General features: G+C 40.7%; 4 protein-coding genes across 4 annotated transcripts; 2 read left to right on the top strand and 2 right to left on the bottom strand.

The window, feature by feature from the left end:
* Window positions 1–445: 445 nt before the first annotated feature.
* LOC116262809 (uncharacterized) lies at window positions 446–4120 on the bottom strand. Its single transcript, XM_031642314.2, has 2 exons — window positions 3680–4120; window positions 446–870 (listed from the first exon to the last, which is right to left on the bottom strand). The coding sequence occupies exons 1-2, from the start codon at window positions 3980–3982 to the stop codon at window positions 580–582; spliced, it is 594 nt and encodes a 197-aa protein (XP_031498174.1). The 5' UTR covers window positions 3983–4120; the 3' UTR covers window positions 446–579.
* Window positions 4121–4620: 500 nt separating this feature from the next.
* Window positions 4621–7716, top strand: LOC116262004 (chalcone isomerase-like protein 2). Its single transcript, XM_031640984.2, has 5 exons — window positions 4621–4777; window positions 5391–5474; window positions 6357–6515; window positions 6783–7009; window positions 7403–7716. The coding sequence occupies exons 1-5, from the start codon at window positions 4627–4629 to the stop codon at window positions 7562–7564; spliced, it is 783 nt and encodes a 260-aa protein (XP_031496844.2). The 5' UTR covers window positions 4621–4626; the 3' UTR covers window positions 7565–7716.
* A 4675-nt stretch (window positions 7717–12391) lies between these two features.
* On the bottom strand, window positions 12392–13941 carry LOC116261730 (RING-H2 finger protein ATL74-like). The gene has a single exon (XM_031640550.2). It carries the CDS (start codon window positions 13134–13136, stop codon window positions 12564–12566), a length of 573 nt encoding a protein of 190 aa, XP_031496410.1. The 5' UTR covers window positions 13137–13941; the 3' UTR covers window positions 12392–12563.
* Window positions 13942–15656: 1715 nt separating this feature from the next.
* On the top strand, window positions 15657–20594 carry LOC116261732 (transcription factor RF2b-like). The gene is made up of 4 exons (XM_031640555.2): window positions 15657–16266; window positions 17899–18031; window positions 18641–18725; window positions 19980–20594. The coding sequence occupies exons 1-4, from the start codon at window positions 15770–15772 to the stop codon at window positions 20330–20332; spliced, it is 1068 nt and encodes a 355-aa protein (XP_031496415.1). The 5' UTR covers window positions 15657–15769; the 3' UTR covers window positions 20333–20594.
* Window positions 20595–21089: the final 495 nt, after the last annotated feature.

Here is a 21089-nt window from a genome sequence, read left to right as displayed (position 1 = left end):
AAGTTCAACTCTGAAATATGATGAAGAGTGGGTGGTTTTGCCCCGGGGGGTTAAGAAAAAACAAAATATGCACATTTGCCTCGCCAGATTCCGTCCCTTTAGAAAATAAAAAACCTTGGACTTGTAGTAGCTACTCGGGTCATTTCTCAAAAAATTTAAGAGAACTTCATTATCCAAACACTCTTAGTATGCTTGAGGACTGCCTACTGATTACCGGCAATGGCAAAACAAAATTTCCATTAGATTTGTCGATAAAAAGTCTATATATTCTTTGATAGCCATGGCAACTCCACACCAGTACTACAAATCCATGACCACAAGATTTTGGTCCGCAAATATACAAGCCAATAATTTTAATCTTACTTTATCACTAAGCATCACCTGCAAAACGAAAGAAGAAAATGGTGTTTTGCTGTGAGAACTAGAACTTTGTTAGAATGCAGCATTTAAAGTAAGAAACCTGGAAGTACATTATGACGTCAAGCCGAACTTAGTTCACTTGCAAAACTGAAATACTAACTGAACCTGCATTTCATTTGGTTGATTAAAGAAGGACAAGATCAGAAACTTGAATATGAACTAGGTAAATAGATACAACTTTCTAGGTACAATGCTCTCAAGCCAAGCTCTCGATACACCATGTGATATGTCATGGCGGCAACCCAGAAAATAAATAATAAAACCAAGTAATGAAATCAAAGATGCACTTAACGAAATTGGCCGTGGACATATCCTCGTAAGGACACTCTTGGAAAGCAGCAGGAAATATATAACCCCCTTCACTGTGTACAAGATGATTGTGCCAGCAACCTTCATATCCACCGAGCTTGGCAGGAACTGAGAATTGGAAATTTCAGGAGAGCGTTCCACCTGCACATTATTGCCCCAGCAAATTGTTACTACTAAAAGCCTCGGAAGCATCACAACAAATGAGTATATACGTGCTTCCATGTAAAATTGCCCTCTGGTCTTTCACTTGATGACCTGAAAGTTGAAACTGCTCTGAGGACTAGAGATCTTGCACTCAACTTTCTTGGTGGATGAAAAACAATAAGAAATATATAAAAGTTAGAAATACCTGTTAATTAACATTGCATGCATCTTCTGCACTTAAATTCATGATGATGTCATTGTAGATACTGATTACCATTAAATGCTTTATTGGTTGTGGGCATAATGGATACTGAATTAGAGCTGTTGATTTCATGTGACAATGAGATAAACTGCATGTTGGATTGCTAATTATGTCTGTTAGAATAGATAGCAATTAAGCATGATTAATTGTTATACTAATTTGCATTTGCCATGAATTATGAAGCTGATTGCCTTAACTTCATGAACTGGAATGAGTTGAACCATTGATTGTCATTTGCGGGTTGAAATAAACAAGGATAGATGACATACTAAGAACTTTCCAAGTTCTCGTTCCTATTTACTATTTTTTTTTAGGTGATCGTGAATAGAAGGGATGGTGATGAGGTTGCTGCATTGTATGATGATCTCATGCTGCCCAACCGATCTATCTCATGTTTTCAATTGCGTGACTTACAAATTTAAGATGACTTTCATACTCTCTATTTTGTGAAAGATTCATTTGATGGTTCAATTTAAAGTTGACAGTTATAGAGTTAGTTCATAACAACGCCTAATGATTTAGAAAATTGAGATTTGAAAAGTTATTCTCGCTTGCTTTGATTCTAATTTGAAATTATTCTGGATTTTTGAAAAGAAAATTAGGGTTGCTACAATACATGCTTACATGCAAAATTGCCTTATGGCCTCTTTCACCTGATGACCTGAAAGTTGAAACTGCTCTGAGGACTAGAGAACTCGCAGTCAAGTTTCTTTGTGGATGAGAAGCAATAAGAAATATCTGTCTTATATTTCAACTACGGCAACTACGGCCTAAAATCTCCTTTTATTAATTTGTACCATATTCAAACAGACGCTAGCACAAAGCGGTATGCAGATCTTTTTTCATCGAAAATGAAGGAGGCATCTTCTACTTGTCAAATAACCAATGCCATCACATTGTTTTCCATTATAAACTGGCTAAGGAGGCGTGGACTTGGGTAATCAAGCAATTTGGTAAAAGACCAGTGAGTTTCATATCTGGTTGCTGGACGAAAATAAACCCAATGTGGATATAAGGAAGTGCTGGCTCCCATGTTTCCAGATTATTTGCTGGAGAATCTGGCGGTGCAGAAATAGGGTTTGCATGGTGAAAATGAAGATAAGACTGTTGAAAGGGTGATCAAATCTGTATGGCAGACGTTTATAGATGCATTCAAAGGTATGCAATGGGATGAAGAAGAGAGAAGTACACTGAATGTATGGATTACTACAGGCCTTATCTGCAATAAAAATAAATCACTGAACAGGGACACCGAAGTTATTCAAATTCTGATGAGAAGGATCAAAGGTGGAGTGGTGATCATGGTGATTTGGGTGGAACCCGATGGTAAGAAATCTCAAATGGGAAGTAGAAAGTACAGGAGCGGGGCAACATTTTGCAGAAATGTCATAACTTAACAGATGGCTAGCAGGCAAACGGAACATGACGGGAAGAAGGAAAATTAACACCACTAATCTAGGCTGGAAAAGGCGTCTGAGGGGCTACATAATGAACAGGAGAATGATTCCAGATCAGTGGAAGTTAGAGACAGGATAAATATTATTACAATTCTCAACTCCTTACCTTCTATTAAGGCAGACATCCTACTTAAACAAGTACGGCAAATTGGACAGAAGAAACGATGTGGGTTAAGTCAGTTCTTTTGTACAGCTTTTGTATCTATCCATCCAAATGGTCTACCTTTTCTGTTTATAGTTTTTTGGAGATTTCTGTTTTGGAGCTGTAGTATTATACAGCTGTATTTTCGTAACAGGTAGATGCTCAGCATCACTCCTGCTGTACATAGTCTCATTCTTCAGCAATAACAGGTCCGAAGCCTACCTCCCAGCATATTCTTATTGTAACCTATACTTTTTGGTTTGGGATTGTTGGTATTATCTGGCACTCCCTGTGCCATCTTCCTTGTAGGCATTTGCAGCAGGTGAAAGAAGCATTAAGAGTAGTTCACAACTTCACAGTACATGTCTCAAATCCCTAAGTCAAGATAATTAGCATAACGTCTGCGGTTTATGAAATACAGTAAAAATAGGCACTAAAATGAAAAGACCCCTCGTTTTAAGCATACAATTTCATATACTACCTCCACGTTAGACCATCCTAATTTTACTCCTGAAAGAGAAAACGGTTAAATTTATCATCCGGCCTTACACTATACCATTCAAAAATCAAAACAGTTGGGGACAATAAAACATGCTTCTACATTATAAGGGCTGTTCAGGAACTGAAGGTGCCAACTCCAACTGAGGCACATGAAAGAAAGGATTTTTCATGCATCAAAAACGTCGAAATCACAGGCAGTAACAAAGAAAAATCCTTCTTTCACATGCTTCGATAAAAATCCCTAATTCCTACCAGCCAAATGGGCCCAAATTACTTGCTGGGACTAGAAGCTAACTAAGAGAAGAAGTGGCACTAGTTTAGATATTGAATTTAAGGAGACAAAGACCATATCCCAAATTATCCCATCTGTTCTGGATAAGGGGTGCCTTCAAAACACACCTTCAAGAAATACAGAAAAGCGAGAGATATGATTCATCTGCGCACCTGATTAAGCAACCAAAAGCGAGTCCCCTTCGCAGTTTTGCTGACATCTCGTGGGGGAGTTCGGCCTTCAGTCCGCGACGCGATGCCTCTGCGGACACTTCTTTTCACGCTCATTTTAAGCTTCGCCAGACACCCTCTGATCTTCTGAAGGAGAGATGTTTTGGGAGGAACATCGTGGGCATCTCCAAAACTCTGGCCACCAACAAATCTGGACAACTTGAGCTTGAAATCGAAGTTCTTGGCCTTCACACTCATGGACAATCCCCATGACTCCACCTTCGTTTCCCGCATTTCTCGTGACATGCCTTCGCAGCGAAAGCACCAAGGTGTTAACCAACGACCCGACGTTCTGCGTAACGGCTCTTTTGCGTATCGCGGTCCTCGCTTGAGACAACGCGTCCAATACGATTCTTGCCCAGAACACGAATCTCCAACAAGGGCGTTTTCTCGTTTAAAGGCCAGGAAGGAGAAAGCTTGGTTTGAGGCAGTCAACGAGTCGGGTATGGATCAATATCAACCTGGAAACTCAGGTATGTCCACCAAAGTACAGGTTTGGATCTTTTGGGTATATATATATATATATATATTTAATACAATTTGACCCATGAATCTTATAGATGATATTATTCTGATTTAAGATTCATGAGTTAGATTTTTCTGGAAAAACCTTATTCTATATTGCTTCTTAAAAACTAGTATAAAAAGAATTTAACTTCAAGAAAGGGGCCAATGAGAGGGATCCGTTCCGGTCCGGTATAGCTAGCGGTTTAGAGGTGTGCCACATGAGATGGAAGATGGCATTTAAGCAGCAAAGCTAAAGATTACATGTGAGAACGAAGGATGAAAGCTAACGGTCAAAAAGTTCATAGAGAAACCGGTGGACCACGAGGTGCCACAACTACCCAGAAGGAAGGAGATGGGGTAGGTTGTGCCATGACTGAAGGCTCATGACTGAACCTACCTCCAACTTAACTCCACCCCCAACCACCATGGCGGTTCCCCATAATAAATCCCCTTTGTATGAGCATGGCTCTTCCACACTAGTTCTAGACAGACATCTCAGACGGAGTTCCACAATTTCATTTGGCAAGCCAGCAAGTAAGTTCTTAGCTGAACATACTCATACTGCTCTTTTTCCAGTTTTTTTGTTCTGCTATCATGGTTTGTTGAGCTGTGGGTGTATGCTATCTATACATGATCGCTTTAATGGCTGTCACTATGTACAAAGAGGAAAAGAGAACTTGGCTCAGTTGATTCGATGGATAGTTTTTCATGTTGGTGGTAGCTTGCACTAAGCAGGTTCTCTCTGTGTAAAACAGACTTTACTAAATATTGAACTGAATGATTGAGATTCTTCAACTTCAAAAGTTTTAATTACAACCCGCTAGTTGGATGCCACTGCCAGTGCCAGCAGATCTTGTTCTTCGAGAAGCCCAAACAAAGAGGGTCTGGCAATATTCTGAATTTGGGTCCTATGATAAGAGACAAGTTCAAATGTATATGCAGTGACGCCTGTAACTAGTGTCTAATATTGCAGGAGATTCTTCCTTTGATGTTGTCCAAAGATAGGTTATGATATCTTAGAAGTAGGATATATTTAAAAGGTTATTTATTTTCCAGCATTATACTGACTTTGGAATATCGTGATGTTTTGGCTTGAGATACAAATATAGTGATGTTCATTTATTTCCCCTTTTTCTTTCTCATGCAGTGGGAACAGAGATGGTCATGGTAGATGAGATCCCTTTTCCTCCTGAGATCACAACATCCAAGCCCTTGGCATTGCTTGGGCATGGTAAGAAACCTTTTCCAATAACAATGCCCAAACTGACTGTTCACTTGGACTCCCTCAAGCATTCATTGGAAAGGATTTCCCAGTTGAATTGAGCTCTTTTTCTCTTTTTTCCTTTCCTTTGGGGCGTTTCATACACCTGAAATACATTTCAGGGTGTACAGGATGGTTGAAATTTCACCAGCCCGTACATCTTCAATTCAAACACTGGTGTCTAAACATTTCAGCAGATATTCACCGTGTTACTGCTGTGAGATGCAAATTTTCCAGAAAGGAAGGTCGGCCTTAGGGGGGTCCGACAATTCTTTCAAATTTTCGCCCTCTGCAACTTTTTTCATACCATCATACACTGACCTCTTTATATGGAACAGGAGGTAGTATATTTCTCCTTTTTTTTCACAGTCCTCGCGCAATAACTAACACCCTTGTTACTGGTCATCTGCCATTCCCACTCTATTCCTGTGCAAAAAGGGTCGGTGTACTAATGAGTGAGATGACTGTAGCTGTGAGATGGGCAGTCGAGGTTCAATCCCCATGAACATCTCTTCTTCAGAAATCCAAAGCTGCCATATGCCTCCTAGATTTGGGAGAAAACTTCTACCGCTTCTCTTACAAGGATTCAAGAATGGATTTCGGGAAAAAGAATCACACATAGTAATTGAATTTTGACTTAGGAAAGGAAATATTTGCACAATCAAGGTCCAGGATCTTGGTAAATGAGACGTGGCGCATTAGTTCCGCTGCTCCAGTTAGAAAACTTCATAATTCTATGTAAAAAGTGATAGCATCATTCAGTCTAGTTTGTAATAACTAGCTTTGTAGCTTGCTTTTACATCACAGTCAATATGGTAACTCCAATTTGTTGGGTGAATCTCTTTCTTGCAGGCATCACAGACATTGAAATTCACTTCCTGCAGATAAAGTTCAATGCTATTGGAGTGTATCTCGATCCAGCTGAAATTGTGACTTCTCTTCAGCCTTGGAAAGGCAAATCCAGTGGCGAGCTCTCCGCTGATGACTCTTTCTTTGATGCCCTGATCGCAGGTGAGAGAGCTTGACATGCAGTGGTTCTGTGGATGCCATTACTTCCTGTATCGAAAGGATTCCCAGTGAACCATCCATGATTGACAGACATGAAACCAAACAACAACATTTTTTATCTTGGTATAGGCATTTCTAGGAGTCCAGATAGATCAGTTCCAGAATGTGATTTCGCAATTATTGGCTATATCAGTTCCAATACAAGTTCCGAGTCTACACGTATTTGATTAAATAATCTGATTCTGAACTGGTGTTTGCTTACTTTTACAGCAAAAGCGGAGACATTTCTGAGGATCGTGGTTATAAAGGAGCTGAAGGGATCACAGTATGGTGTTCAATTGGAGAGCGCAGTGAGGGATCGATTGGCAGCAATTGACAAGTATGAAGAGGAGGAAGAAGAAGCCCTGGAGAAAGTTATCGAGTTTTTCCAGGGAAAATATCTCAAGAAACACTCAGTCATCACCTACCTTTTCCCTTCCTCATCCAACACTGCAGAGGCAAGTACTCAAAACGCAAACAAATACGCGTTAAGGTCGCGTTTTGCATATCAAAAGATAATTTTACCTGCCATTATCCATCAATTCAGTTTTCCGAGAAAATCCAAAAAAAATCAGGAATTTGTGAATGAATCCAAGTATATCCCAAGCAAGGAAGTTGCATCTCTCAGTGTGTGGATTTTGAGTTCCATCACATTGCTAAGATCCGCATACAGAGAGCACTAGTCAGTAAACAAACATGATACATTGAACTAATAAACTGGAAAAGACCAACATCAAATTTGATTGCTTATCTATTGCAGTGATCATCATACGAGAATTTTCAATCACCCCAATGGGTCCTATCGATTGTTGTATGTATGACTGACATTGTTGAATACTTTTGAAAAGCAGATCGGGTTTTCAACCGAGGGGAAAGAGGAAGCGAAGTTTCAAGTGGAAAATGAAAATGTGGCAGGGATGCTCAAAGCCTGGTACTTGGGAGGGAGCAGGGCAGTTTCTGCAACAACTGTAGCTTCCCTGGCCGATGGCTTGGCAGCACATTTATCTCGCTAAAGATGTTGGTTCCTCTCTGCTTTTGCTGTTGTGGCTACCGGCCATTCTGAACTCTGCGCCACTATGTTTTGCCCTTTATCAGACCTAGACGTGAGTTTGCATTTTGTGGGTATAAATTAGTCTTTTCTGCCTCTGCTAATACGAGGAATCAAGGTTTTCTTGCCAATAACATGATATAACTTAACTGCAAAACAGACACCTGATGTGGAGAATATAAACTGAACATGGATTTGACTTGTGTGAGAGAAATTCAAATTTAGCCTGATTTTACGTAAGATCTGCTGAAAAGGAATGCATAACCTGAGCAAGAACTGCATCATAATAGAAAAATTGATAACAGAATATGGAGACACAAACCTTTTTATGTAAGAAGTTGAAAAGGTTAAGTTCCGAACCTGACACAAAATGCATTTCTAACTTTGCAACACTAAAACAGCGATCAAACACGATATCGATTTGGAAGACATCGCAAAAAAATTGATTTTTTTTTTTTAAAAACGTGATAAATAAGTCAGCCGTTTAAAACTTTAAAAGACTCTGTTTGTTTAAAAAACGCCAAAACTCAAAAAAAAGCGAATAAAACACGTTTTTTGGGTTTTTCCCCTTTCATTTTTTTTTACGTTTTTTCAATGCCAAACTACTTATTTTCGTTTTCTATTTTTTATTTTTTTCGAATCTACTTGTTATTTTTTTGATGTTGGTGGTAATAGTTTCTCATCTGTTTTATTTTTCCTCTTAATTTTGAGTTTTTTATTTTTTATTTTTTACAAAATTACTGCATTTTTCTCTTTTTTTCTTGTTTTTTCAAGCTTGCCGTATTATATACTCGAAGAAAAACCTTGTCGAAAGTTTTTTTTGTGACTATGAATTTTGAAAACATCTGCTAAAGCGATAGTATCCGTTTTAGCTAAGTTCAGGGACAGGTTTTCTGATTCCTATCCCTGCTGAAACAACAACACAAATCCTGTTTTGAAAGTCATGGTCACGACGAAATATTGCACTTAGGAAGGTATTGTCCCCAACAGGCGCCACGCATAAGTTCTATTGCAGATCTGTGCTGACAACCAAGAGATTGAAAATCATCACATCTAGGTTGCATTTGTTTGGACATTAACATGTCTACCCAAAGAGGAAAAACAGCCGAAAAAAGTTGCAAACGCGATCATAATAGTTGGTAATAGTGATTCTGATAATTGGTACCGACAAAACGAATAACATTAAAAAAGAAAAAGTTGGGAGGCCAGAGGATTATATGTATCTGATGTGATACATAAACAGTACATAAATTAATAGTTGGGCATGCTGATATTGACACTTTATTGCTAACGATGACGATGTTGGCACTCCCTGTATTACCGTGCATATATGCCTGTGTTCTAAATCTGTGGATTAACAGATCAAATTTCTTCAATTGTGCTTCATGCGTCCATTCAAGCTTACCTTATTGGATATGATTTGAATCCGCAACAGAATATGGATCTGCTGCTAATTATGTTTCATCTCTGAATTTAGGGATCTGCCATGAACCATCTGTACTGACAGAGACATAGTCTAAAAGAAAAACCATGTAGCATGGGAGAATGAGAAGCACTCATTTTCATTGCAGAAATTTCTGTAGCCAGAAACAAAGGAAGGACGCCTTCCATTAATGCAAGTTCTGTAGTTGGCAACTTTCTATCAGTTTATAGAATAACAAACTTAGACAGTCCAGAACGCCATGGCCTCAAACAATAGATGCAACCTGTAGGCACCACCATGTTGATGGGACATCACTAGTTCGAAATCTGTGGGAGAGACATTTCTGTAATAAAGACGAGGCTGGTGTATTCTCCACTTGTCAAGGGGAATTTCAAAAATTATACCAACCAGAGAGTAGCCAGCCCAAGAGATTCGTCTCTGACAATCCAACATAAAAAACAAAAAATGTTAGCGCAAAGACTCTTTCCCTGTAATTGTTTTCTTTTTCTGAGTTCTGAAGATTGATTCCCTTTGGAATCACAATCATGGCTTGCTTCGCAGGAACTCTTTTGTTGACTAAGGCACACTCCTAGAATTCATTATCCATGCCTACCAGACATATATAAAGAAGAACAAATATCTAGATGAAGAAAGGCTCATGGTTGGGTATCTGCAGTTAGGTAATCTCTCAACCCTAACTTGAAGCAGAAGCTACAACTTTTTAAGACAACTTTTACGAGCAAGCCTTACAGATTCCAGAATTTAAAAAAGTTTGGGCCCGTGATCTCCTGTCCTTAACCATATGAGCCCCACAACCTCCTCTTTCATAAAAAGAATAAATCTCAGTCATGCAACTTAGAAAAGAATTTCTAAGTTATGACTAACAACTTCTATGCTTTAACCTTCATATCATCAGTACAATATACAGTCAAAATCTTCTCAGGGAGAGTCTTTTTCCTAAGAAGAACCTCAGTTCAGTTTAGCAGTTAAAGATGTACTGTCCTCCTGTCTTCTTCTTTCGAGTTGTGTGAATTACTGCATCGCTCCCGTGTTGAGTCCTAGCTTGTATCCGTCTTTGAGATGCAGTTCTTAGGGCTGTCCCATGCCATTACAAAAGGCACCAGAGTTCATGAACTTGTTTGTTAGGGGTCCATGCATTGTCCAAACATGGCATCAAGATAGATGGTCCATGTATGAATAAAGAAGCAGCTGTTCATGGTACCACACAAATTCCTTTGGTACGTTGGCGGCGAGGCAGTACAATGCATATAAGGATAGTGGAGCTTCAGTATCAAGGGTTGGGATTCGATTCCTTTCTTAGTCTGCCTCCATTAGAAGGCATAATATAAATAAGATAGTTACACTTCTTACGTGGTCATCTCCACAAAAAGAGAGTAAAAGACCATCATCTAGAAACTAGATATTCAAGGTCTAAGAGATCAAGCAGGAAGAGCAGATAAAGAAAACTAATCTATCATAAACACAGGCAAACTGAAGAATCAAAATGCAAATTGAGGTCCCTTTTTAAATGTTTCCTCTTATTGGAAATGCCAAAACTGCAAAAGGGAGAGTGCATTTATGCAACAATAGGCATACGCAGGACAACAAGATATAGACAAGGGAATCATGTCAACGTCAAAATTTCAACTCCTTTGTGATCATGATCTTGTATCAATGATGAGACTTTCTTGTCTAAAATAGAGGTGATATTTAGGGTTGCACCTGGTCTGTCCTGTAGAATCTCTCAGCTTGTTGCTCAAGCAACAGGACTGAACTCGAGATGGGCCTAGACACAGCGAACTAGGTCTGGTCCAATTGGAGAAGCTGGGAGGCTAGAGAGTAGAAGGGGTTCATAGCTAGATCCTACAAGTTTATTACTTGTTTCTCTTCTCAACTTTTTGATGATTTCCCTGCAAAATCTAGCGTTCTGCTAAAAATGTAAATTTAGAGAAGCAACTCGATGAAGTTTATCACAAACTCCCATGAAAGCTCCTTGATGGCGTTGAGGGACTTCCAAAGAAGGGTGAATGGCTGCCCTGGCTTTTGCGAAGGGTGGAAGCCCACGGGATTCGAACCAATGACCAGACGCCTATCAGCCATTAGCCCAAGCTAGCCAGTGTCCCAAACCATGTCCAACATTTTAATACAATAAAAAGTAGATTGAAGATGCTGCTGATCAGTGATATAGATGAACACATCCGGATGTTTCCTAACTGGTTACAAAGGAAGCCGGAAAGAAAAAGCTTCTAACTAAAAGGACCAAGGAAGTGTTGGCATGCGTAAAGGAAATTTACTACTGACATCGCTTTTCTTTTGGTCTAGGAATCTCTCAACACGGTGGTGTTTGTGGCCTTATCGACGCTTCCTTGAACCGGCAACGACGCCTATAACTTCAGCGCCCTTTCCTCTCTTGGCAAGAAATGTAATTAAACTTCTTATCAACAATAGCTTCTTATATCAATAGCTCAAAAGTTGCTGACAATAAGGTCAAATTATAATAGACAAATAAAATTCTGCTGATTGAACAGAGAGAATACAGAAAGGGGTTCCATAGATGTACTCACTGTCACTACCAAGATTTTTTTTATCATTCGAGCATCTGATTGATCCCAACATTTGGTATCAAAAAGGACAAAAAAGAGGAAAGGCAAAAAAAAAAAAAGAACCACTTTCCTATGCTAATTTTACTAATTTTGATCGCATCGATTCCATGAAATGCAAGGAAAAGACGAACAAAAGGGAACTGTTGTTCTTAGCAGATCAGCACGAAGGTTGGAGATCACCTTCTAGGCCTCCTCTGAAACTTGTTGAACGGAACAGAAAACGATTCTTCAACTACTTCAGAGAAAAGGGAAAAGGATATTACTTCAAAACTAAACTCAATTACGAGTCCAGCATTACTGCATCGGAGCTCACCATTTGATCGAATCTCGAATTTGAAATTTTGAACCTATACTTGGTATACCCACCAAGACGAAGTCACGGTCTATTGTGCAAAAACTAATACTGAATTAGTAGAAAAAATTACTATTTCTTCTCTGTGTTTCATGGCCTCCTTTGTCGTTCAGCGGCGAAAAGAGTAGATGAGAAATGAGAACGGCGGCATAGAGGCAGAAAATGTGAAGGAGATACCAAGGTAAGTGGTGCTAAATGGCATTCTTAATGGACCCACCTTCTCTGAAAAGCCGTTTCTGCGTGTTAATCTTCTGCTTTTACGGCCAACTCCCACCGGCACCTTTTGAATCCAAAACCTTTTTCACTGTACAACGATTTTGTTATCTGAAAGCTTCTCCTTTTTGCTGTATGATCTACTGCTAATTGATGAGAGAGAGAGAGCAGACATCAACACTGTCATGAACAAAGACGAAGTGAACAAGAAAGACAATCGCTTGCCTTCTTCAATACATACATATATCTGTACACTACTCATATCCTCTACACTTTCAAGTACCACAGTTTTGTCGTTTTTCCAAAAATTGAAAAAAAAAGAAAGAAGAAAACACAAAAGGCCCGTCGGAACTCGGACCAAAGCGGGGAAGCTTTAGCCGACCAACCGAGCGGGGAGCTCCCGGAGCTCGATGACGGCGTCCGCGGTCTCCGGCACGTCCTGGGCTGGCGCATTGGACGCGACGGCAGGGGCGAGGAGTGAATTCCGGCAGGTTGGACAGGACGAATGGGAACCGAGCCACGTGTCGATGCATCGTACATGGAAGCCGTGGTTGCACTTGGGTAGAACCCGCACCTTCTCCCCCTCGGCGAACTCCCCCAGGCAGATGGGGCACTCTGTCGCCGGGATGGTCGTTTCGGAGTACTCCGTCACCGGAATCGCCTTGAGCGCCTTCTTCTTGAGTCCTGTCGTCGCGGCGGCCCTGGCTGCGGCGTTGTCTCCACCAACGCCGGCGTCCGAGGACATCCGGCGGCCGCAGCGGAGCGCGCACCGGACGATGGAGTTGAGGCCGAGCGCGCAGATGAGAGCGCAGAGCAGAGCCGCGAGGATGATGACCATGTTGGTGTCGAAGTTCGCTTCGCTTGTGTAGGGAGCCTGCCTCTTGTTGCCGTCGGTCGTACTGGCCGCCGTCGGACCAGGATCGAGCAGCCGCCGTCCGATCCCCATCACTCATCAATCGGCCAAGAGAAGGGAGGGGAGGGAGGATGAGCTACCCCCTTTTCTCCTTTTTTTTGCAGAGAAAAAAGGATTCCGGAGGGGGAGGATAGATTCAAGAAGCGAGGAAGGGATGGGATTCTGGTTTCTGATCTTTTGTTGGTCGAGATATGAAATGGGTAGCGGTGTGATTTGGAGAGAACGTCGTCTGCCTGTGTAGGTGGAAAGTCTCTGACCTGAGGATTTTTTGTGGGTTTTGAAATATGTAAAAACCGGGAGCGAGGGATTATTTTTAGCCGGAGCAGCTACCGGGATTCCTGGTAGATGGGGACAGAAGTTGAGCATCTGTTGCACGTCATCCCAAAAAGACAGAGGAAGAACATGGGACCATTGAGTCACCAAATTCTGCGTTAGCAGGTCGCCGGAAGTTGGTCAGGAAAGGAGAGATCCCCGTGACCTTCTCAGGTCAGACCCCTCTGATAATGATGAGAGACAGAGAGGCGGGGGTTGAGTCTTGGTGGTGGTTGATTTTTATTGCGGACAGAAAGCGAGAGAAGGTTATAGACTAGCAGTAGCAGTTGTACCGGTACTACTACCTTCTTGCAGTTGCTCCCCTGGGGTTTAAGGTCACCGCTTTTTACTGTCTGAATCCGGAGGAACGGTACTAAAGTTTAGGGTTTATGCTATCTCTCTCCCTGAGAAATCAGTAATATCACATAAATGATTTGGTTCCAGTAATCGGAAATTTTCGGATACCATCAAATCATGATTAAGAAGAACTTTATTTATGGACTCCATGATTGGTCACCAAACCTTTTACTTCTCTCCCCACATCATTGACTTACCGGCGACTTGTTCTCGTAAAACGGTTCATGATTTCCATAGGCAGATGAGATTCGAGGAAGTTGCTATGGAGATGCAGATGCAGGCTAATAGAAAGTGAAGAAGTAACTTCTTGCTGATCGGTTTGATTAGACTTGGAATTAAGCACCTGGCGCAAGCTCATGTAAACATGGAGAGGACCACATGGTCGGCCATTAATGGGTTGGTCCATGCCAGCCACAGACAGAGACCGGTTTGTACTCTGCAGTCTACTTGGTGGGTCCGTGCCCCCCCTTGTCCAATACACCTTGGGCCACAACCCCACCTGGGCTCCGGCCTTCCTGGCTAGGTCCAGTCGTGTCCCAGGGGGCCGTGGCTTAATGCCTTCATTGATGGTTTTTCGCATCCATCTACCCATGTCTGCATCACCACATTAAATTTCATATCGCGTCTTCTCCTTCCTCCTGTGACTCTGCAGTTTGTTGACAAGGAAATACAGAGAAGCAGAAATATCTAACAATTTTGGGATCAGTAGAGGGAGACGAATTAAATAGTTTATAAGAAAAAGATGTGCAGCATGTTCGATCAACGTGATCTCGCTCACCTGCCCACCGGAAAAAGGTCGTCTCTCTTGACACAAAGTTGTGAATATCAGCCAACTGATGGGACGTCAAGAGTTCGAGACTTCGGAGGGTAAAACAAGTCAATGCAACCTGTGAAGAAGAAGGAGAAGAGTTCAAGAGGTGGACTTTGGATCTGGCCCGCATAAACTAAGTGGTCTCTTACCAAGTGCAGGATCCATATTCGGTCGCCTGAACCATCTTTGCTGCTTTATATAGTGATTATATAAACCTAAATCTTTTATCTAACTTTGTTCATCCGGCTGCTCAAGGAGAGTTCAGCTCTTAAAGTTTTAGCGACCTTCACTCCAACAATTGTGTTTTGAGAAGACATATGTTCATATAACGCATGTTTCCCAAACACCGTTTTCGTGTCTTGAGAGAAATGATGCAATTATATCGAGCATTTGTTCGTTGCATTTAGAGACAATACCCAACATCACATAATGTTTCTTTGAACAAAAACATGGTCTTCTTTTTCAAAGCATTTATTCCGGAAGAAAACGTTCTTCTACTAAGTTTGGCAGTTTAAACCAGTGCAACTACGTTTCAAATCTCAAGCATGTTATAAAAAAGAATGAGTTTCTACAAGTATGTTAATCTAGAGGGATCAAATCTATAATTTTCCTGTTCCATTGTTTGCAAGGAGAATGATAAAAAAGAAAGAAGCATAAATTTGAGCACTGGAGGATCAGGAAAAAACAAGTTTTTAAGTATGAGTTCGGTTTGATATCCGACAAAACCAAATCCATTTGAAGATGATTACGTATATGTGCTGCTTCACATGGACATGTCAGTTACTGCCTGACATGATCATTTCGGAGAAATCCATATCCAAAATCTTCTGGAGATGCAGAGGTGCGTACAGGCATCGCATGCGTTCCCAAATAGGATATGAATTTAGTGAACGCCAATGATACCCGGTCCAATTTTATTGATTAAAAGCCTTAAATTAATCATATTTTAAAATGAAACAACAACAACAACAATAATAATAACACCCATATTAAAATCACTTGTTTTTGTTGTTTTTAAACTTTGATAAAAATTTTTGAATTAAGGAGGAAAAGTGTAGAGGGAAGATCACATCGTTCCGTACTCGTGTCCGAACCATCATCTCATCTGCCATCCCCTCCCCTCCTTGCATGAGTAAAATGAATGTAAGGTCGCCCCTCACCGTCCTCCCCGAAAGATGCCGATAGGATGCACCGGAGATCTCAATCGGAGGCCGCCGCGCTGGGGGTTTTGTCCGACCAGCTCGGCTTGTTCGAAAAGGATACGTCATTCTCCTCCATTCAATCCAATGCCAACTTCGTCCTGGTGAGCGGTGGTGGAAGGGAGGGTGGCGATGATGACGAAGAGGAAGAGGAGGGGGAGGACCCCTTCTGCGCATTCATGGACATAGAGAAGCTGGGGTCGGCTGCGACGAGCCACGACTCGACGCTGGGGGATGGGAAGAAGGTGGCGGAGATCTCGTCCGCCGATTGCCCAAATGTTGGTGTTGGTGGGGATGCCGGCGCATTGTTGGGGACAATGCCGGGGCTGTCGAGGACTCCGCGGCATCGGCACAGCAATTCCGTTGATGGGTCGTCGTGTTTGAGAGGGGAGGGGTTGTTTGGGGACGTGGCGGAGATGAAGAAAGCCATGGCTGCTGACAAGCTCGCCGAGCTCGCCATGGTAGATCCAAGGCGAGCCAAGCGGTAAGGTTTCTGGTCATTGCTTTTCGTTCCTTAGCTAATTGTTCCTCTTGGTTGTGATCGAATCTCGTGCTCTGTTTGGGGCGGAATTAGTTCTTGTACTGGATCGCTAGTTCCATTGTGTTTGTCTTGTCAGCCTGTAGCAGTTTTCTCTTTTCTGCAAGTTTTTGCTTCTTTCTTTTCTTAATAACTCGTCAACTTTTTCGGCTTTCCAAATGTAGATAACATTCTTTTTTGTTTTTATCGGTCGTTATTAAGCCTTTTGTTGCACTCTGGATGGGGTCGCCTTGGTAACTTTTGACGTACATGGACGTTTTGGATTTTTCTGTTTTGTTGGTGGTTATGGACCTTATGGTGGTCGCTGATAGTTGATACTAATGAAATAATAACAATAATACTGATACTAATATTAATGATAACAGCAACGATAAGGGACTACGCTGGTGCAAAGGGGTTGGCACTTCTTCTTGTGATAAATTATTATAGAACTTGTAAGCTTCTATGCTGTATTGTCATTTGAAATGAATGTGGCAGCTCAAGAATGCAGCGAGAGCAGTTATCAAAATCTCTTTTGCAGATTTTGAGCGGGAAGGTTGTTTGCCTAACAAATAATTCGGAGCGGTGGAGAGATAACATGAAGAAAAATCAAGAGAAAAAATATATCAGATAAGTTTGGTTCATTTAGATCCTCCTGTGGGTTCACTAATTGGAACCATTTTCTGGTATATTAATATCACCTTGCCGTCCATTACTAACCCATTAACACTTGCAAGTTTCTGCTATTTTCTGGCTGACATAGCAATACTGGAGAATAGGAGGCCTGATACTTCTTATATTTATGAAGCAAAACAATTGATTGGTTGAGTTAGAATCTGATTTACCATGAAAGTCACAGCTAATATATATACCAAAGTTCTCATTAAGAAAAGAACATAGAGATGCGAAAATATAGAAAAGAGGGAAGGGTACATCTCTAGAGAGGGTAACTGCACCAAATATGTCTCAGGATGTTGTCAAATGTCAGGTACATGAGCAGCAAGAACCCTTTCATTACAAAAGATTGAGATTCTTAGTAGGTTCAGACTTCAGAGGTAGTTATGTCTTGGTGATTTTCAAAAGATTAGACTTCATACTTGATTTTGGTGTTCATGCCAGTAATATAAATTGTTTCCCTCTTCTTCTGTGTCTTCATGAAGAAAGAAATCATAACTTTCCAGATTTCAGGGTACAAGCTGAGGGAAACCCATTAGCCATGGCCCTTTTTGATATCATGGTTTATATCTCATTGATTTATCACTCAGTTGCCCACTGAAAAAAAAATTCCATCTCTTCAGCCTCTTAATAAGGACATAGGCCTTGGAAGTCACTATGTCCAACTTGAATCCCTAAATTGGACCACCTGACCAGATGTCCAGAGTACTTGGTTGGACAAGTTATGCAGAAAAGAACGTGATAACTTAGATACATCATTGTGCTTGATGATGCAATTCAGTTCATTCTCTGTGATGAGGTGGCTTTATACTTCCACTAGGGTAAACTGCTGACATGGTCCACCATCCAATACCTTAGAATGAAAAAAACCAAAATGTTGTTCAAGGTTTTAATTCTTATTGTTCTTGTGGATGTTTTTGCTAGGATTTTAGCCAATCGGCAATCTGCGGCTCGTTCCAAAGAAAGAAAAGCTCGCTATGTGTTAGAACTCGAACATAAAGTTCAAGCCCTTCAAACTGAAGCTACCACTCTTTCAGCACAACTGACATTATTCCAGGTTAGCTGCAATTTATGCTTAGTTTTGAAATCTAGATCTGAATTGGCATTGTAGGGTTTATGTTTGAAGCTTTCCAGCAAGGAATTTTTTGCTGGCAGAAAACAAGCTTGCAAATTTATGGTTTGTGCTTATATTTTAGAACTTTCTGCATTCAATTCAAATCCACAGTCTGACATCCAAATTGCAATTGTATTTCAGTGGCTTATGCATCTATAAGAAAAATGACTAATACACTGCATCAGAAATGGTCATTTGCTTTCCACCACACAACCCCCCTGCACAAACAGTGGATTTCAGCATTGATTTGAAAGTGTTTGTCTATACATATCTTAAAGACCATGACTAGTACTGACAGATTAATGTAATGTTATTGTCCTTGCCTATCCAACTCCTCCACATATATTTTTCCCAAAACATATATGATCTTAAGTAAAATTTTCAGGTGAGATACAGAAATGAGCTTATACATATCCTTTAGAAATGAGTGTGCTTTTACCTTTGGCCAATTATTTCCATTTAGTTTATTTTCCTATTTTCTGGTCTATTAACCTTCAAAATTATTGAAGAAACATATTGTTGTTCATGTTATTGCATATACATGGAGTACAGCGAGATACAACAGGATTAACATCTGAAAATTCAGAGCTTAAGCTTCGGTTGCAGGCAATGGAACAACAGGCTCATTTACGTGATGGTGTGCTTTCTTCACTTCAAATCTTTAAATATTGCTAAAGTGATACGACTTTTTCTCTACCGGCTTCCAATTTACATTTCTATTCTTTCTTACTGCTTAAGCTAATGAGCAACTTCAAAAGCATACTAGCATTTTGTGTTCCACTGGATAAGTAGGAAAACCTTAATAGAAAGGTCACCCATTTTACACGTGTGTGTGTAAGCGAGCACTATGGGAGGTCTAAGAGGATGCTGGCCACTAAAGAATAAAGTACTTGTGTGCTTTACTTGATCGTTAAAATGTTTCTCTGTTCTATAACACCCGTTTGGTTCATAACTGACTACTGCAGGATACAGCTGCATAGTCTTTTGTGGTAGGTTGACTAACCAATTTTTGCATCATGTACTATTGAAACCAATGGCCGTTCCAGGCCACAGTAAGCTTTCGAGTTGCAAGGAATTAGGCATATATCTGCACTGTAAGCAAGAAACAAACACAAGTCATAGAATTGTAATATCTCATTCAAATCAGAAATTAATCTTTGAAAGTCACCACTAAGTCAGATTCCCTTCTAGCCTACACCTGTATCACCTGCATATCAGTACTGCTGCTTGCGTGCAACTTATCGCACAGTTGATAGCATGTCAGACAGACTAAGAAATGACAAGTTCTATTTTTAATGCCCACAAAGACAAAAGAAAGGATTTCATAACTATTCTTAAATGGATTGCAGTTAAACAAAAAGATAGATCTTGAACAATGATATAATAGGATTTTGATTACTTTTGTTTTTTTCATATGTTGCTAAAAAAGTTTAACGATGGTTGATGGGGGAAACACACCAAATGGATTCTTGAAGGCTTGATGCAGTTTTTCATGACAATCAAATCAAGCCTTTGCCACTAAGTGCGGTAACTTTGGTATATCTGATATGAAGAGATCTCCAAGTGGGCTAACTTTGGTATATCTGATATGAACAGTGCTGTATTATTTTGCTACGACCATGTATAAATGTGCAAGCCTGGTGAACCTTTCATGATGATTTTAATCTTTGTTTTAGAAAGGCATGTCCGTGTTGGTAGCAGAATCTGTGGTTTGCCACTTAGAAATCAAGCATCATAGCCTCCCTTTCTTTCCTTTTTTTTATTCAAATACAAAATTTCTTCTGTTCTTATAAATCCTCTTTTGACACCATAGAACTGTTGTGCTTATACAATGTTAATATTCAGTTCATTCAGTCTTAAATATAATGCAACTGGATGTGTTTGTTTGAAGCTCTAAATGAGGCCCTCAGGGAGGAAGTCCAAAGGCTCAAGATTGCCACAGGAGAGATGTCACCAAATACTGCTGAAGCATTCAACATGGGGCCTCAGCATATGCCTTTGAACCCATTATTGTTTCCAGGCCCGCATCAAGCCCCTCACCATGACATGCTTCAACAGCAGTTCCACCCATCTCAGTGGTCCTTGAACAACCACATCCAAGCGCACTCCCATGTGCTTGCAAAAAACATGCAACAAGATCCCCTGGGCCGAATGCAGGGTGGTATTGACATCGGTAGAGGTGGACATGTTATTAAGTCAGAAGGTTCTTCAATATCCGCAAGTGAAAGCAGTACTACCTTTTGAAGTGGTGCTGCCAAATTGTTGTTACGTGCATAGAATCTCATGCCGGTCATGTTTTTGCTCCATCGACTTATCTGTTTCATTGGTTGTTCATTCTCACAGATTCTTTTGCGAGCTGCTATTCTTGTTGGTTGGTGGCATTTATCTTGTTTGTATTATGGTGCTCTCTCTTTTTTCCTTCTGTTATCTTCATTAATTGATTGTTGTATCCGTTCAACTGATAATATTAACCGATGGGAAAGCAATTAGTGGCAGATTTATGTGAGCTCTTTTTTTGAAGACCAGCTGTGTGAACGATACCAAAAAAATCTATAGATATTTATCTGCCAAGTTTGATTGCCTTCAGGCAAAGTTTGGAGAGCTCATCCTTTTTGATGTATGAACTCCTTTTGGAAATATCATCCACAAGGAGTACTTCATTAAGCTGCCTTTCCGACCAGTTCACCGACTCCAAACAGGCCGGAAAGACAAACATATTAAATTGCCTCAGCTTTCCTGGGTCGGTAGGTTGGCTCAAGGCCTTCCAGCGGAAGGAGGTCTAGAGTTGAATGCTAAATTTAGATTCAAAATAGACTTGGGTGATTATTTCGAGTAAGATATACCAGGACCCAAGTTAGTGTCTAATCGGTTTGCGATGTAAGAAACAATAAGAAATACGTTTTAGTCAATTGTTTTGGTCCGGTACTGAGAAAGATGCAAGAGTTAGATGTACGCTCATTTCCAGAAAATCGCCCTTATCTGGATCCGGTGACGTTCATGC

The sequence above is a fragment of the Nymphaea colorata genome, chromosome 10 (genome assembly GCF_008831285.2).
Source record: "Nymphaea colorata isolate Beijing-Zhang1983 chromosome 10, ASM883128v2, whole genome shotgun sequence".
Lineage (NCBI taxonomy): Eukaryota > Viridiplantae > Streptophyta > Magnoliopsida > Nymphaeales > Nymphaeaceae > Nymphaea > Nymphaea colorata.
The sequence above is the reverse complement of the archived record's forward strand: the minus strand, read 5'-3'. Positions and strand labels throughout refer to the sequence as shown.

Coding starts and splice junctions, on each gene's coding strand:
- LOC116262809 (XM_031642314.2), bottom strand. CDS start 3,982: ATGTCACGAGAAATGCGGGAAACGAAGGTGGAGTCATGGGGATTGTCC. Junction 871..3,679: donor GCTTTTGGTTGCTTAATCAG/GTGCGCAGATGA, acceptor AATAATGTGCAG/GTGGAACGCTCTCCTGAAAT.
- LOC116261732 (XM_031640555.2), top strand. CDS start 15,770: ATGCACCGGAGATCTCAATCGGAGGCCGCCGCGCTGGGGGTTTTGTCC. Junction 16,267..17,898: donor GATCCAAGGCGAGCCAAGCG/GTAAGGTTTCTG, acceptor TGTTTTTGCTAG/GATTTTAGCCAATCGGCAAT. Junction 18,032..18,640: donor CACAACTGACATTATTCCAG/GTTAGCTGCAAT, acceptor CATGGAGTACAG/CGAGATACAACAGGATTAAC.
- LOC116262004 (XM_031640984.2), top strand. CDS start 4,627: ATGACTGAACCTACCTCCAACTTAACTCCACCCCCAACCACCATGGCG. Junction 5,475..6,356: donor CTTGGCATTGCTTGGGCATG/GTAAGAAACCTT, acceptor TCTTTCTTGCAG/GCATCACAGACATTGAAATT. Junction 6,516..6,782: donor CTTTGATGCCCTGATCGCAG/GTGAGAGAGCTT, acceptor TTACTTTTACAG/CAAAAGCGGAGACATTTCTG.
- LOC116261730 (XM_031640550.2), bottom strand. CDS start 13,136: ATGGGGATCGGACGGCGGCTGCTCGATCCTGGTCCGACGGCGGCCAGT.